The sequence below is a fragment of the Triplophysa rosa genome, linkage group LG16 (genome assembly GCF_024868665.1).
Source record: "Triplophysa rosa linkage group LG16, Trosa_1v2, whole genome shotgun sequence".
In the NCBI taxonomy this organism is placed as follows: domain Eukaryota; kingdom Metazoa; phylum Chordata; class Actinopteri; order Cypriniformes; family Nemacheilidae; genus Triplophysa; species Triplophysa rosa.
In genome coordinates, this window is record NC_079905.1 from 10392782 (window position 1) to 10409309 (window position 16528).

Consider the following 16528-nt stretch of genomic DNA (forward strand, 5'->3'; position numbering starts at 1 on the left):
CTGTGTTCATCAGAACAAAGACATTTTCTTTTTTATTAATGTTTTTACTTCACATTTGTGCAGTTTTTTGGAAGATTTGTGATATTTTAAAAATTTATATAAATAAATAAATGTTTTTTAAATAAGTTTTTATACAAAAAGCTTTTATGTAAAATTCCCTTTATAAAAGACACACATTTCTAACTTTCATTTATGAGGATAACATGGATAATTTGACATGGTTTAGTGTAAGATTTTTGCCCATCTTTTGGAAAATGCAGTTTTAAAAGTATTTTTTTTTCACTTTTACTAGTAGATGGCTGCCAAGCCACGTTTTTTAAGTTGGATTCATATTATAGATTAGATTCATATTATTCATACATATTGTGAAATCACAATTATAACAATACAAATATTTTTTTGTCAAAGTTTAGCATTTTTTTACTGAAAAAAATAAGTTTTTCAATAATGTTACATTATGATTAGTCAAATCTGAACAAGATGTTACAAAGAGAAAAGTTGGAGTCTTTAGAGTTTATCATTTATTTCAATCATCCGTTTTCCATATAATATCTAAATATTAGTTACTAACTGTAAGAGAACTGTGTCTATGATACATTGTTTTGTCTCATCCTTTCATCTCTCTCTCTCTGTGTGTGTGTGATCATTTTGCATTGTGGATGTTTTTTGCATTGCTGGAAGTGTGCCACTTCATTTCTGTCTATGCGTGTTCTGCGTTGTTTCTAATTTTGAGGATGAATTTTGTCCATTTTCTAAGCGACCATGAGTGTGACTTTTTTTCTCACTAACATAAAATTCAATTTTATTTGTAGCTCTAGAAAGTGTTGACTACCGTACAAAGTTTCATGCCATTTAGACAAAGAGAACTTTTTATTTTAGCAAACGTCATTTGCGGGTCAAAAAGATCCCGAAGACCGCATAAGGGTTAATAAAATGTATCAAGACATTAACATTTCTTTTATTCACCCACAACTATAATTTCAAGGGCTTCTCAAGCTCAGAATAGAATGTCCTCTCTTTGGGGATAATATATATACACAGTATATAAATGTTATATATATATATATATATGTAACATTTTTGCATTTTAAACTATGTATTTATATAGTAAAATAAGTGTTTAAATGAACTTCCGGATTGTTGGGAAAGTTCCTGACAGGATGTTGATGTTCGTTTCACATTTGATATTTGGTCATCTTGTCCTTCTCTAAACAGTAACTATGAACTATATTTTTATTATACCCGCACCATTTAAGAGATTATATTGTTATATTAGACAGTGTGACATTGCTGTTTGTAGAAAAACATGTCCTTTTTATAGTCAATACAAGTTAATACTGATTTTAGAATACTCTTATTCTAAAATCACCACCAGGGTGTTATGGTCAAACAACATCACCTCAACAATACATTTAATTTGTTGTGCTCAGCTCATAACCTAAAATCAATTATAACTTAAGGAAAAAAGATCAACACAATCATAGTTTTGGGTTTGGTCTTATTTGAAAATGAAATGTAGCGTTAACCACAGTTGACCATTTTAGAAATATTAGAGACATTGCAACAGGTCTAGCATTGCTTCCAAAAAAAAATAACACTTACATATTCAAAATCGACCCTCCCCTCACTCTCAGTGAATGTGATTTTACAATGAGCCTGCTAATGTCTTTCAGTGTAGTGTTTCAATGTAATACAAAGACTGCAAAATGAGGCGCTGCACAATCCAGTATTGTGCTCTTATCTCCTCGAATGCACATTTTGAAAGCTTTTTCTTAAAGAGTACATAACAAGATCATGAAAATCACATTTCATGCAGTGTGTAATGTTGCCGTGTTAGAAAGTAAGCAGTCTGCCAAATTGTAAATCCGAAGATGAATGAATAACAAAGTTATTGGCTTGGAAAAAAGGGAGTCGTCCCTAGTCAAACCGCCGCGGATTTACGTCATTACATATAGTCCCCGTCTATGTTTTGCTAGGACTGCCTTCGAAAACTTCACTCTCCTCCCCCAAACACTAACTCCTGAGCCTCATTCGCAGTAGACCAATCACAGCAGACTAGACCATCTGACCGATCACATCAGACTAGGCTAGCGGAAAGGAGGGGATTAGACAGGTGAATCGCGGAACGAATAATTTGAGTCAGTCAAGAAGTAAGGTAAGAATAACTGCCTATTACTTCGAAATAATGGTGTCTTTACACCTTCTAAAAATCCCTAGTTATGTACTCTCTAAACACTTTTCAAATGTATAAATACATACAGTACATATAAAAACAATTAAACTATGTACAGTCAAATACGAGAACATTAAACACAACAGTGAACAATACGCAAAACAAACAAACAAGCCCTAACAACTTGTGTTAAAACAGAATCATCCAGGAAAAATCCATTGCTTAACAGTCATGTTTGTGTTTTTAAGGTCCGTTTCTCAATCCGAGTCACTGTCAGATTCCGCTTCATGAGGCGATTGGTCTTCTTGCATGTACAGCTCTCTAACAGTTAGGATGCGGGCGAGCATGTTTTCCAGAGCCTCATCGCTCAGCGAGGATGTGGAGAACCATGTGGGGCTGCTTGGCACACAGGAGCGTTCAGGATTCAAGTAAAACTGGGACGTGCTATGTCTCACGCTGGGAGAACTAGAATGAGAGAAAGAAACTTTAGCCAAACAGTGAGGTATCAGTTCCCCCAATTAACTTAGAATGGAGCTGTGTGAATTTAAATAGCAGCAGGTGACTTTACAACCAACATACCATTTCGAGAGATAGAACTCAAAAAGTCGAACAGGACAGCGGAAGGGATTCTCTGTATTCTCCTTTATCTTTAGCGGCTTTCCCCTTTCATCTTCTTTTTTCCTCTTTTTCGCTGGAACACCATCTAAAATGGACACTCGACTAATTAATAACAATGAACAATTTAAAAGACATTTTCAAACGATTGAAATGTATTTACGCTTGACCTGTGCTTGTGTCCTCTTTATGGGGATAAAAGTGCAAATAGACCACTTTGCTGTTACCCTGGCCCTGACAGTAGCGCTTGAAGCGGCCGAAGTAGAGGCGACGATGCTGCTCCACTGTTTTATAATTGAAGAACTTGGTGAAGAAATAAAGCAGCGTGTTCAGCAGCACGCCGGGTGAGAACGCCCCCAACTGCTTACAGTCCCACATGTATTTCTCCTCTACTTGAGAATGAACATAACCTGTAGAAACAAAGATGGAACCCAATTCACGCACTTCTGCACAGTCCATTCTGTAGTAAAAAAAAAGTGTGAAATTACTCGCCATTGGACAAAATAGTGGGTGTCCATCCTTTGAGCATGTTGGTCATATCCTGGCAGAATCTGCTGTAGCAGACGTCTGTGAATATGTTCTCCATCCGATTATTCTTAAACAGATGCTGCACACGTGGAAGACCAAATGAAATAAGCTACATTCAACATATTAACATGAAGCATGACCAGTGGAGAAAAATAAGGTGCGTATTTAAGAACCACAAATTACCAACTGTGTGCGTGTGATGTTTACCTGTTGGATGCCTAAGCAGAGATAAAAGATGCTATCAAGGCTGTAATTCTCTCCATTGGGTCGACAAACTTCAGAGATGAACTTGGAGAGGCCGTAGCTCAACTCAGCAGTGCTACACTTCAACAAGTCCTCCTTGAGCGTCATGCTTCGCGCTGAGGATGAAGAAATATGCTGTTTAACATGGTGTTATAAATGACTGTCCTCCATAAATAATTAATAATTAATTCAAAGCGTTTGTCATTTATTTACTGATCCTATACTGTGGCTCATCTGGTAGAGAAGGAAGCCAAAAATTGGAGTCTTACCGCCAAATTTGGGAGTCTCCACATGAGGTTGGGAGTTCCTCCAGCGCACCCAATTCTTCCAAGCACTGACACCAGACTCATGTTGCATTTTGGAGAGGTCAGCTGGGCCGTCTGATGTGGCTGACGCTGCACACTTATTGTCCTACACATCAAAAACACAAAAATCACGTCAGAATCATATGAACTCAAAATATTCTGCATTAGATGTTCATACCCGTTTCTTTTGAAGAACGCTATCACTGTCTTTTCTGCGAGGCTTCTGTTTGACATCTGATACCTTCACCTCCTTTTTGTTGTGTTTTTGCTCTTTTATAAGTTCAGTGCTCGCTGTAATCAGAACAAATAAACATGTATGACATTATATGATGGGTTATATTCGTTTTTGTATTCCTTTGACCTTTTAAGCATAAATGAGACAAAGGAGCTCAGAGAGCTATTACCGACTGGAAAATCAGCTTGCAGGTCAATCTGTGGCTCTTCTGTTGGGATAGGGGTGGGGGTCAGTGTAGATGGATTGATGGATGGAGCAGATTTAGACTGTGCTTTCTCCAGCTCTGGAACAGATTTACATAGTTCTCTCTCCAGCTCTGGAACAGATTTAGACAGGGCTTTCTCTAGTTCTGGAACAGATTTAGACTGTGCTTTCTCTAGTTCTGGAACAGATTTAGACTGTGCTTTCTCCAGCTCTGGAGTCTGATCCAATGTCTGAGCAGAAGAGACAGAATCCTCTTCCCAACTTAGATTGCTGGACACGTCTTCCGAATCAATATCCATTAAGTTACTTTTCTGATCTGAAAAACGAGATTCACGTTACCAAAATAAAGTACATTTGCAGATTCACTATATAGTCTGGATCTCTTTTCCATTATTTACCACTAGCTTTGATTTTTTTCTCCCTCTCTGCGTCCTCAGCCACCATCTCCGCCATCATGATGAGATCAGCCTCCAGAGGATCATCAGGGATCTTCTCTTTGATTTCCTGGATGGTCTTCACAATGCGTTCAGCACTGTCCAGAGTTGTAGGGAGGAACATGGGCACTGGAATCTACACAGAGACACGTTAACATACAAAACTACCCTGAACCGTATGACACATCTACGACAAACACAATTGATTTTATACTAATAATTGACAGCCGCAGTATTTAAACCCCAATATTCTGTTGGAGTAAGGAAGACGTACCGGTAACGGTAACCCAACAGTCTGAGGAACATACTGTGTGTAGAGATTCATAGGAACCGGCACGAACACAGGCACCGGCACAGGCACAGGCAACACTATTACTTTAGGAATTTCATCTGAGACCACAACAGTAAGAAAAGAAGAAAGTAAAAATCCTATTCATTTCTCTGATGAGTAAGGATTTCTTATAAATCTCTCAAGACAGATTTCTAGAAACTTGACTATTAAAGATGGTTAGTACCACTTTGTGTCTCAGCATTACGGGTGTTGGGTTTACAGGCTATAGTTTTGTGCTTGGTATTATGCGGTAAGGCCTTTCTCTTTTGGTTTCGACGTGGCCGGGCACAAGTCCTCACAGTGCATTTCTGTGTACTGACCTAAGAAAAAAATCTCAAATGAGGATCTCATTTTTATACAGTGTTAAAGCTGTGTAAAATGATAAATAGATTTCTAATACCAGCTCCTGTGACAATGTATTAGGACAGCAGGTATATTTACCGTTTGTTCTGGAAAACTTTCATCCTCTGGAACTTCTACAGTAATGGATGGAACAGAGCCTGAGGAAACAAAGAATTGAATTCTGTTAAAGGGATGGTTTACAAAAAATCCTTCATCATTTACTCACCATCATGTCATTAAAAACCTGTATGAGTTTCTTTCTTCAGCAGAACAAAAAAGAAGATATTTTGAAGAATGTTGGTTACCAAACATCCTTGGCACATGTTGACTTCCATTGTATGGACACAAAACCACCGAGACATCTCTCAAAATATATTTTGTATTCTACAGAAGAGAGAGTCATAAACAGGTTTTGAACAGCATGAGGGTGAATAAATGACAACAGAATTTTTATTTCTATGTGAACTAGTCACCATCCATATCTTTGCTTTCCAGAACATCAGACTGTCCATTGGCTTCACTTGAGAACGATCTAACATTGGCGATGATGGGTGTGGTCTCTTTAGGGCGTTGATGGACTGTAGAGGACACTGACGTTGCACCTGTGGAGACAATGACATCACCAGCTTCTTAACACTTCTAAAGAGCCAAAAACGTTCATCAACAGTTTGAAGGACCACAGACACTATGCCTACATGTGTGTGTTTAGTGACACCATTGCCTTTTTAAAGGAACAGTTCGCCCAAAAATAAAAATGTTGTCATCATTTACTCACCCTCAAGTTGTTCCAAATCTGTATAAATTTCTTTGTTCTGATGAACACAGATTTGGAACAACTCGTGGGTCAGTAAATGATGACAACATTTTTATTTTGGGGTGAACGGTCCCTTTAATCAGCCATACTTTAAAGATAAGCGGACAGGAGGACATACCCCGTTTGGATAGAGATTTGTTTGCAGCTTTAGTGACCGCCCCTGTGACGGCCTGCAGACTGCAGAAGAACATCAGGCACCGCAGGTTGCAGAAATGCTTCATCTCGTCCAACCATTTCACAGTTTCATTCATCTTACTGCCCTGCTTGCACATTGTGCATTTGATCCCCTTAGAATCCTGGATTAGAATCCAGCAGCAGAAACACCATATGTCACTTGAAGCCATGACCAGTGCATTAAATTTGATGCTGCAGCCTGACAGAACTAGAGATGTTTTAAACAAATCAAAAAGCGAAGACACAAAAAATGTTACCTGATGGATCAGTGAAGTATATTTTGACAAGCACTGGGTTTCACAAAACTCCTCCTGCTTGTCATTAAAAACCCCAGTCACTCGAGTCTTAGAGCCAGCATCACAGTAAAAGCAGTCACGACAGTATTTCTCGCCCCACTCGTTGGCCAGGTTATCCTCAAAGAGTAACTTACATTCTGTACAGACAAAAACAAATCTGTATTAATCCAACAAGTGTTTGACTGGGTGAAAAAAAGAGAGAAATAATAAAATAATCTTAATTACGCTGGAAGCACTTACTCTGCCCACAGAAAGTCCGGTCAACCTTGCTTATCCTTTTCACACTTTTCACAACTTGATCGGTCTTGCAGTATTCGCAGAGAGCTGTGACGTTTTTTGTTTTTCCAAAGTCCCCAACACAAGAGTCATCACAGAACACATACATTTTTTTCTGGAAGATTGGATAAATAAGAAATAATGATTATAAAGGGTATAACAATAAATATTGGCACAGTTTACCGCAGTACAAAAATACTGTATTACAGTTATAGCAACTTTTTATGATAATGAAGTCTGTTTCGGTTGACGTACACTACCGGTCAAAAGTCTGGGATCACTAACTCATTCTTTCTTTATATTTTCCCACATTTTAGTATAATAGTAAACTCATCAAAACCATGGAATAATACAGTTGTAACTGTGGGAATTACGTTGTGACTAAAAGCATTAAAAATAAATGAACTCTACTTCTATTTTAGCACTTTCAAAGTAGTCACCCTTTGACTAGAATTTGCAAAATCATTCTCATGGCATTTTATAAGTCTGCTTCTTGATGTCTAATCCTGGGACGCTTTTTAAACAGTATTGAAGGAATTTCCATCTATGCTGGACTCTAGGCTGTTAAACCTTAGTGTTGTTTTTTCGCTGACAAAGGTTTCACTCTAGATTTATTCGTTGACATAAGGAACCCTACAGTACCTTGAACTCCAGTAGCTTTGGCTTGTGGGAGAATGACTGCAGACATTGAGCACAAGGGAGTCGGGTGACCATTTGGACCGGTCTACTGGAGGAGGCAGTCTTTACTGATGAACTGGTCGCCGCAGGAGCAGATCTTGGGGCAGCAGGTTTTGGGGCAGGAACATTGTTGCTTGTAGAGGTTATCTTCTTAGGAGCTTGCTTTTTGTTTATTACCGCCTAAACCAAAGCAAAACAGAGCCATAACTAATATATCAACGTAATATTCTTACATGAAAGATCAGTAGCAGACATGACTGAAGTCTACCTCATAAGACACTACACAGGTAAAGGAGCAGAAGTTTTGAACGGTTCCTTCAGACATTGTTAGATGATACTGTGGTACTTGTTTCTTCTTGCAGTTTTTGCATTCCACAGCAGTACCTGTAGTTCCCACAAAAGAGTTCCATGTTTGATCTTGCACTTTTAAAACAACTTGATAATAATGTATTTTTTATGCTGCTTTAAAGGGATACTTCACCCAAAAATGAAAATTCTGTCGTGATTTACTCACCTTCGAGTTGTTCCATCTGTATAAATTTCTTTGTTCTGTTGAACACAGAGAAAGATATTTGGAAGAATGCTTATATCCAGACAGATTTGCCCCCCATTGACTCCATAGTAGGAAAATATACAATGGTAGTCAAAAGTGCCCCAGAACTGTTTGCTGTCCAACATTCTTCAAAATGTCTTCTTTTGTGTTCAACAGAACAAAAAAAAAGATCAAGTAATTTTCCCTCTATGGGAGTCAATGGGGGGGGGAATCTGTCTGGTTACAAGCATTCTTCCAAATATCTTTCTCTGTGTTCATCAAAACAAAGACATTTATACAGATTTGGAACAACTCGAAGGTGAGTAAATGATGACATCATTTTCATTGATGGGTGAAGTATCCCTTTAACAAGAAGCTGCAGTGTCCTGTATTTGATGTAACAATTAACTATTTTCTGTCATTTATGACACAGACGATATCCAATATGAACAAAAACACAATTACATAAAAGAAGATATTTTGAGGAATGTTGGTAACCAAACAACGGTGGTATCCATTCACTTGCATTGGTTTTGCGTCCATACAACAGAAGTGAATGGGTACCATCGTTGTCGGTTATCAACATTCTTCAAAATATCTTCATTTGTGTTCTGCGGAAGAAAAAAACTCGTACAGCTTTGAAATGACCAGAGAATGATTACAGAATTTCCATTTTTGGGTGAACTATCAATTTAAGCGTACTGTGTTTCTGTGTCTATGTGGTTGTGTTACCTGAGGAACTGAGAGTCTGGGCTGTATAGGTCGTGGCACAAGAGTCAGAGCAGAAAAGCTCTTCTCCACCCTCTGAGTTCTGACTGACCACCATTTCTGCAGATGGGCGCTTGGCGTGACACATTTTGCAGGTGGCAGTTTTGAGACTCCTCTACAAGTGAAGACCAAGTTTATTTCAGCTAATTTGGTTTTTAAACTAAAATCAGATGACAGCTTGGCTTTTACCTTTTTGTAGACTTTGAGGCACTTTTGGGTGCAGAACTTGACAGTGTTGCCCTCTATCTGTAGAGAGGGACACGAACCGTCTGTGCTTTTACAGTACCCACCACAGTTCATACAACAGTTCATGGTCAACTTATTGGAAGAGAGGAACTGGTTGAAACAAACGTCGCTGCACAGCTTATGGACGGTGCCCATGGACTTCACCTCGTGACCATGAGTCTATCAGAAATGACAAGAGATGTTTTACCTCAACGTATCGAAGACTAAATATTTATTCTTCTGATGGAGATGATCACTCACCACACTTGTCCTCTGACACACGCTGCACCTGAAGTTAAAAGCACTAATGCATTTCTGACTGCAGAACTCCTTAGTAGTTCCTGACGTGTCCACTGAGGCTAAAAGCACATCCTTTGGGTGAGAAATCTCTCTGTAGGAAGTATGATACACTGTGTAATAGCTCACTTACAAGTGTGCTTTTCAGTTTATTCTGGTTGTAGAATTGATGTTTTAAGCTTACTTGAGGCAGTGGTGACATGTTTTCTTTTTGACCTCAATGGCAGAGGTGATGCAGAGACACTGAGGTGAGCAGTAGAGTTTAGGAGAGCCGCTGCGCTGGAAGGCCGTTTTACCCTTCAGTATGATCCTTTTACAGCCGGCACACACCGTAACAATGGCACTGAAAGGGGCTTGTTCGGGAATGGACACGGCAGGGACTGATGGTGCTTTTGCGGCTCTTGCCGCTGGAGCTCCTGTGGTGTGAAGATGACAAGACATTTAAAGACTTACATTAGCTCCGTAAAGAAACATTCTTGGAACTTAAAAAAGGAACAAGAATATCTACTCAAGGGTGACTTGAGCCAAATAACTAGAGAAGGTTGTGGAGATGAGGAATAATAATGAGAACTTTCATGTAATATCATACCAATGGCATTTCCTCCCACGGGGAACGCCGGACGGATCGTGATCTCATCAGGTGTCTGGGTAAAATCCTGAAACCATGAACGCAGAAGGATCAGGGTAAGTGAGTGGATTCAAAGCAGGTCGAGGAGAAAAGAATCTAAGTTAAAACAGCAGATCACCTCATGTTCCCTCAAGGTTCTCTCTGGAGCCTGAGGAGACTTTCTACACTCCTCATCTATTGGCTCCTCCTTGATCTTCACAGACAGATCGACAGAGGGCTGGACCAAATGAAGCTTCCTGAGTCTCACCACAGGCTCTGTTTGCTGGATGTAAGTGAAATGATGGTTTAGAGATTTATTGGAGCATTGAAAGCAAACAAAAGTTAAAAGAAAGAAAATTCTGTCATCATTTACTCAACCTGTCGTCCCGTGTGATTCTCCTTCTTCTGCAAAACACAAAAGAAGATATTCTGAAAAATGTTGGTAACCAAAAACTGTTGGTCCCCATTGACTTCTATTGTATAGACACAAAACCAATGCAAGTCAATGGGGACCAACAGTTTTGGGTTACAAACATTTTATATCTTCTTTTGTGTTCGGCAGAGGAATGAAAGTCATACAGGTTTCAATGACAAGAGGGCATGTAAATAATGACAGCATTTTCATTTTAAAGATGAAACAATGAGAATGTGCTCACCATTCCAAATGACTCCATCCTGTTTTTGTCGTCTTTTGCCGTTTGTGTATCTGATAAAGTGTACAAACCATGTTCAAACACTGTTCTGAAGTACCGGTTTGCTAAAATCAAAACAAATTTACACCTACCTGCATATTCTGGTTTATCCACCTCCATCCTTCCACTGTGATCCCCAGTGTAGTCTACATCTATTGGCATTTCACTTGTGAAGTCCTCAACTTTAGTGATCACTAGCTCTTCTGAACACTGCGCTGTATCCTCTGTGTTCATCTCCCGGTCTTCGTCGTCTTCTTCATCTGTTTGCTTATCGTTTCTTGGTTCACTTGTCACCTCCATGCGTTTATCATGTAGTCGCAAATCTACATCTTCCTGCTTCATGGTCTTCTGAAGCTTCACACGATGACCCTCTATCACGCTTTCTTGAAGGTCAGACTTCGTTCCTGCCTCACTGGAATCCTCACTGTCCGGAGGAAAACCTGCTGCGGATGTACAGCTCAATGGTGAAAAGGCCTCTGTAGATTGTGAAGAAGCAGACATCCCTCCTGAATAAAGAAAACAAATTCCTCCATATCCACGGCACCGTCCGAAAAACAAAACTAAGGATAGCTACTAAATACTAAAGTGGTTTTCAACTTCTGTATTTCACAGACAAGATGCATCCACAATACCTTCTAGTTTCAGTGCAGCTCCTGGACTCCCAGTAACAAAACTAAAATCATTTTGAAAGTCAGAATCCATGTTGACATCATACCGTCCTTCCATCTGCAGCTCAGCTCCCGCATGTCTAGCCTATATGCCGAAAAACAAGTCGGTATTAGCAAAGTAAGACATAACAGACATTAAGAAACAGTTCAATGTCTCAATTACGTAGAAAGACACTCAAGACAAGCATTATTCCAAATTGATCATTTTTAACAATATTTCACCCGAATTTCAAATAAAAATATTGTTTCTAATTGCACATAATGAAAACTGGAGAAACAGGTGAAAATAACAGAAAAGATGTTCTGTATTTTTCAGACCTCAAATACTGCAAAGAAAACAAGTTCATATTCACTTTTAAGCAATACAACATTACATTTAATTTTGTTACATGTATTTAGGAAAAGTTCAAAAATTATTTTTTCAAGTGATAACCTTGATTTTTATCACAGTTTTCATGTGTCTTCTCATGCTGTTGGATGACTTTGTCACTCCTGAGGTTTGATTTTGGTGAAATTCAACAGACACTGAACTGGAATGGCCACAATACATCTAGAAATGCTTTATTAAATGATTAAATGAAAATTCAAAATAGTCTCTAAAATTTTTTTTTCTGCGGTTATATGTTTTTAACCACAGTATGAGGTATGAGACCTACAGGTGTCTACATTTTGCTAATAAAACTTAAAAAACTATACTTAAATACAGCTTTCTGATACAACATCTTCTTATAGAAGGCTATTGTGGTTATCAGTCTGTTGGTTTAGATTTGTATCAGTCTGCATCTCTTCTGAGAGGATAGGAGAGAGTATAGATGATGTCCAGGGTGAGTGGGTTCTTTAAAGGGATAGTTCACCCAAAAATGAAAATTCTGTCATCATTTACTCACCCTCAGGTTGCTCCAAACCTGCATAAATGTCTTTGTTACGATGAACACAGTGAAAGACATTTGGAAGTAGGGCTGAAACGATTCCTCGAGTAACTCGAGTTATTCGAATACAAAAAATCATCGAGGCAATTTTTGTTGCCTCGAAGCCTCGTTTAATCCATTTAACTACAGTACACACGGAGCGCTGCGTTTCCCCACGGACCGTTATTACTGACGCACAGCCCGCTAAACTCTGTTCATGTTACAGGGCTCTCAAGTCTCACACATTCACCGTGAGACACACGCATTTAGTCTGTTCACACGCTCACACGTATTTCTCATGCTGATAAATAACAGGGCTGTGACGGTTGCCGTAACAACCGCACCACCGCGATGGTAAAGTGCCACGGTGGTGAAGTGCCACCGGCGGTAGTGCACGTCACTCTGACAAATATAGGTGTAATAAATATGAGAGTTGCGATAACGATTGCTAGTTGTAGCCTTTCAGTTGTGGATGGTTTTATTTAAAAGATTTTAAATTAACAGAAATTATTGGCATACGTATCCGTTGGTGCGTTCGAGCGCAGGCCTGCACGGCAAAACCCAGGTTATTCTGCGGCTTCTGCAATGGATCTTGTTGTGAAATGAACAGATACGTAAAATCAAAACTGCTATGACCCGCTTGCTTAGTGTCGGAGCGCGCGCGCGGTTGCGGAGAGACATCTCTTCATTTGCGCTCCTGTGCACATCTTATGGAACGTGCATTTAGTGCAGCTGTACACATTTTAATCTGGACAATGTCAACAAGTAAGTTTCACATCAACGAGTCGGAAAAAATAAAGTTTTTATGGCAATCTGAATAGGAAAGCCAATGTAGGTTTAAACAGTTTGTTTCAAATGGAATTGTTAAGGACTGTAAGGGTTAATACGCCACTGACTGAAGTTACTGCAACAAGAGCTTTTTTATATAGTATTTAGCTTTCTTATATCATTTAAGTTTTCATTATTTACTGATGTTTATTTAAATGTTTTATGTGCTGTAGTGTGCCGTTTCACTGATGGATTTGCGCGTTAAACATTGACGGATGTTTCATCTATTTATAATAATATAAATATTATTTATATAAATAATATATTTTTCTCAACCACCGCGGTGGTAAAAAACTGCCACCGTCACAGCCCTATAAATAGCTTATTGAAATGGTGAACTGATATTTTAGTCTATTTTACGAGTGAAACTTGTTTTCCGGCTGCATTGAGTCCATCAAACTAGATGCGGACTAGTGGACACCGAATCCTGTTATTTACACATGTCATCTGTCTGGTCTGCGTGTCTGAGTGAATGAACTGCACAGTTTAACGTGCTACACGCGTGATGCTCATGAATTTGTCTGCGTCTGCGCTGAATGAGGACATGAACTTCACCTCCAGAGTTGCGCTGAGAGTTTTTTTCACAAACATGTTATTGTTTGAGTGAAGAAACAAACAGACATACTAAAAAATAAGGGTCTTCTGACAACCTGCCAAAATAAAAGTCATAGGCTATTGTTTGAAATTATTATTTAAATTTTTATTAATGTTTCTTATTTATATATTTGTATTATATTGCATTTTGAATTTAATATGGCAATGGAATGTACTAAATGGGTTTAGTTTTCACAGATATTAATGTATGCTATTTCAGCAATAAAAACTAATTGTTCTAAAAAGGAAACAAATTAGTTGTTTTACTCATTTTAAGAGACCTGTCTTATTTTCTCTTGTATATTTAGTATTTCTTTTTAATAAATAAAAAGTACTTATTATCCGAATATCCGATTAATCGATGGAAAAATCAGTAGAATACTCGATTAGTAAAAGAATCGATAGCTGCAGCCCTATTTGGAAGAATGTCAGCAATTTTCAGTTCTGGAACGTCATTGACAACCATAGTAGGGAAAATATATAGTATTTTTGTTGGTCTTTTGAACACAAATTGAGATATTTTGAAGAATTTAGGAAAACAAACAGTTCCGGGGCACCTTTGACTGCCAATTAAGTTTTCCTACTATGGTAGTCAATGATGTCCCGGAACTGAAAATTACTAACATTCTTCCAAATATCTTTCTCTGCGTTCATCAGAACAAAGTCATTTATACAGGTATGAAATGACATGAGGGTGAGTAAATGATGACCGAATTTTAATTTTTGGGTGAACTATCCCTTTAAGGATTTCTTTGGCTATATTTTGGTGTCGGCCAGCATTGATGGAAAATCTAAAATAGACTGACTTTATAGATGGTTCTGGATTTGTTTTGGTCATCTATTACGCTTGTTTAAAAAAATGACGCGCGCGCACACACTGTCTGAGATCAAGTACATCAATTTTATTCTCATACCTCAGTCGGTACTACTAACTGGACAGGCACTGCTGTTGATTTCAGATATCGTCGATTTGGACCAGGGAAATCGTCAGGCGAAAAATGCCCGCTGCACACTCTCAATGCACGGATGGATTCAACGGGTGAGTTTATATCCCGGTGTAGAGCGAGCAGCCACAGCTTCAGTCTCTCTGGATCTTGCATCGGTAACGTGTGAAACGTCAAACTTTCATCTTGCGCCGATCCCTGCGGCCGCAGACGTAACGCTTTCTCTCGGTTGAAGCATCCAGGAAAAGCGCACACTCGTACCATTTTGAATAACTAGTTATTATCCCAGACTCACTCCTACGCGAAACCAGTTGCGTTTACAAGTATTATACGTTATCCTTATGTTGAACAGATGTGCGAGTCTGAACGTGCAGAAGCAGAGACGAAAGCTACGACGTAAAGCCAGATGTTCACATTTCCTCTCATAAAGCTGCCGTGCTGCTCTAGAAGGCTTTGAATACAGCACACGAGTCACAATGGTTACTTTAGCGGGACTTTATGAAGCTTGACAACCCATGCCACAACCACTGCTGTTGTAGAAAATGAACAGCTCTTGTGTGTTGTGTTTGTTGACAAAACATAACGCATTTCCTCCCCCTAGTGGACTGGAGCGTCATCGCTAGCCGTTTAAAGCCACCACGATGTCTTAAAGCCATGTTGCGGTAAAATTAGTTTTAATAGTACAATGTACTCTTTACTGAAGTGAACCTGCTCAACAACTCACCCTCAGATTGTTCCAAATCTCTATAAATGTCTTTGTTTTGCTAAACACAGACGAAGATATTTGGAAGAATGTAAGTAACCAAACAGATCTCATCCCCCATTTACTGCCATAGTAGGGGAAGTAAATACTATGTCAATGGAGGATGAGATCTGTTTGGTTACAGACATTCTTCCAAACATCTTCGTTTGCGTTTAGCAGAACAAAGAAATCTATACCGGTTTGGAACAATCTGAGGGTGAGTAAGTGATGACAGATTTTTCATTTTTGGGTGGAGTAATTTATATCTTTAACTGTGGATTACCATTTAAAAATGCTGGCGGACCCAGGATCTTATTTTCTCATCTTTGTTTGCAGCAGTCTACACTTGGCTGAAATGTAACGAGTCACTTCGCACAACAATCTATCACAGTTGGATATTTATTAAATGTATAAATGAAAAGTCATATACACCCAGAATAGCTTGAGAGTGAGTAAATGATGTATTAAAATTCGTTTTTGAGCGATTTCTTTCTTTTAACAGTAACGTTAGTTCAATACATACCGCTTTTAGCTGTAAAATTGGCACAGGCACAGCTGACTTCTTCAGGATTCGTCTTATCCTTCCCTCTTCTGGTTTATAATCGTCAGGTTTGAAATGTTCACTGCACAACCTGGACCCTTTGATTTTCTCAAAGGGGGTATTTAAATCCCACCCAATAGCGAGCAGCCATAGCTCCAATCGCACAAAATCATTCAAAGGGAATTTATGAAATATTAATCTTTCATCCTTCGTTGTTTTTGACGCGCGCAATCTTACGGTTTTTTCTAAATTCCAGCATCTCGGATAGGCACACGTACGCACCATTTTAAAAATGGATACTAATAAAAAATCGACATTGACGCCTAGACAACTCTTTTCGCCGTCCTCTTCTCATGTAAACAATCCGCGGTAACGTGTTCGCAAGAGTCGCCCAGCCACCTACGTCATACGTCAGTTCAGAGTTCAGTCTCTCTCGTGAACGTGAACTCGCACTGCTGATGCCCGGAAGACAGAAATCGTGGTTTATAAAATTGTAGTTGCATTGACAAAAACCCATCGATTTACTTTAGAAGA

General features: G+C 38.9%; 1 protein-coding gene across 3 annotated transcripts; it reads right to left on the minus strand.

Moving 5' to 3' along the window:
• Window positions 1-551: 551 nt before the first annotated feature.
• zmym4.2 (zinc finger MYM-type containing 4, tandem duplicate 2) lies at window positions 552-16388 on the minus strand. Of its 3 annotated transcripts, none has more exons than XM_057354121.1 (28): window positions 15977-16388; window positions 11402-11522; window positions 10862-11245; window positions 10734-10783; window positions 10217-10360; window positions 10060-10126; window positions 9655-9886; window positions 9435-9564; window positions 9138-9353; window positions 8913-9063; window positions 7917-8032; window positions 7613-7828; window positions 6935-7085; window positions 6656-6831; window positions 6343-6520; window positions 5884-6012; window positions 5510-5568; window positions 5253-5388; window positions 5012-5127; window positions 4702-4873; window positions 4269-4619; window positions 4043-4155; window positions 3829-3970; window positions 3524-3675; window positions 3281-3395; window positions 2959-3198; window positions 2753-2876; window positions 552-2638 (listed from the first exon to the last, which is right to left on the minus strand). In XM_057354121.1, the coding sequence occupies exons 1-28, from the start codon at window positions 16277-16279 to the stop codon at window positions 2431-2433; spliced, it is 4692 nt and encodes a 1563-aa protein (XP_057210104.1). In that variant the 5' UTR covers window positions 16280-16388; the 3' UTR covers window positions 552-2430. The 3 variants fall into 3 exon arrangements, with proteins under 3 accessions (XP_057210104.1, XP_057210103.1, XP_057210102.1); XM_057354120.1 differs by lacking the exon at window positions 15977-16388 and adding an exon at window positions 14682-15259 and having other exon boundaries at window positions 10862-11275; XM_057354119.1 differs by having other exon boundaries at window positions 554-2638; window positions 10862-11275.
• Window positions 16389-16528: the final 140 nt, after the last annotated feature.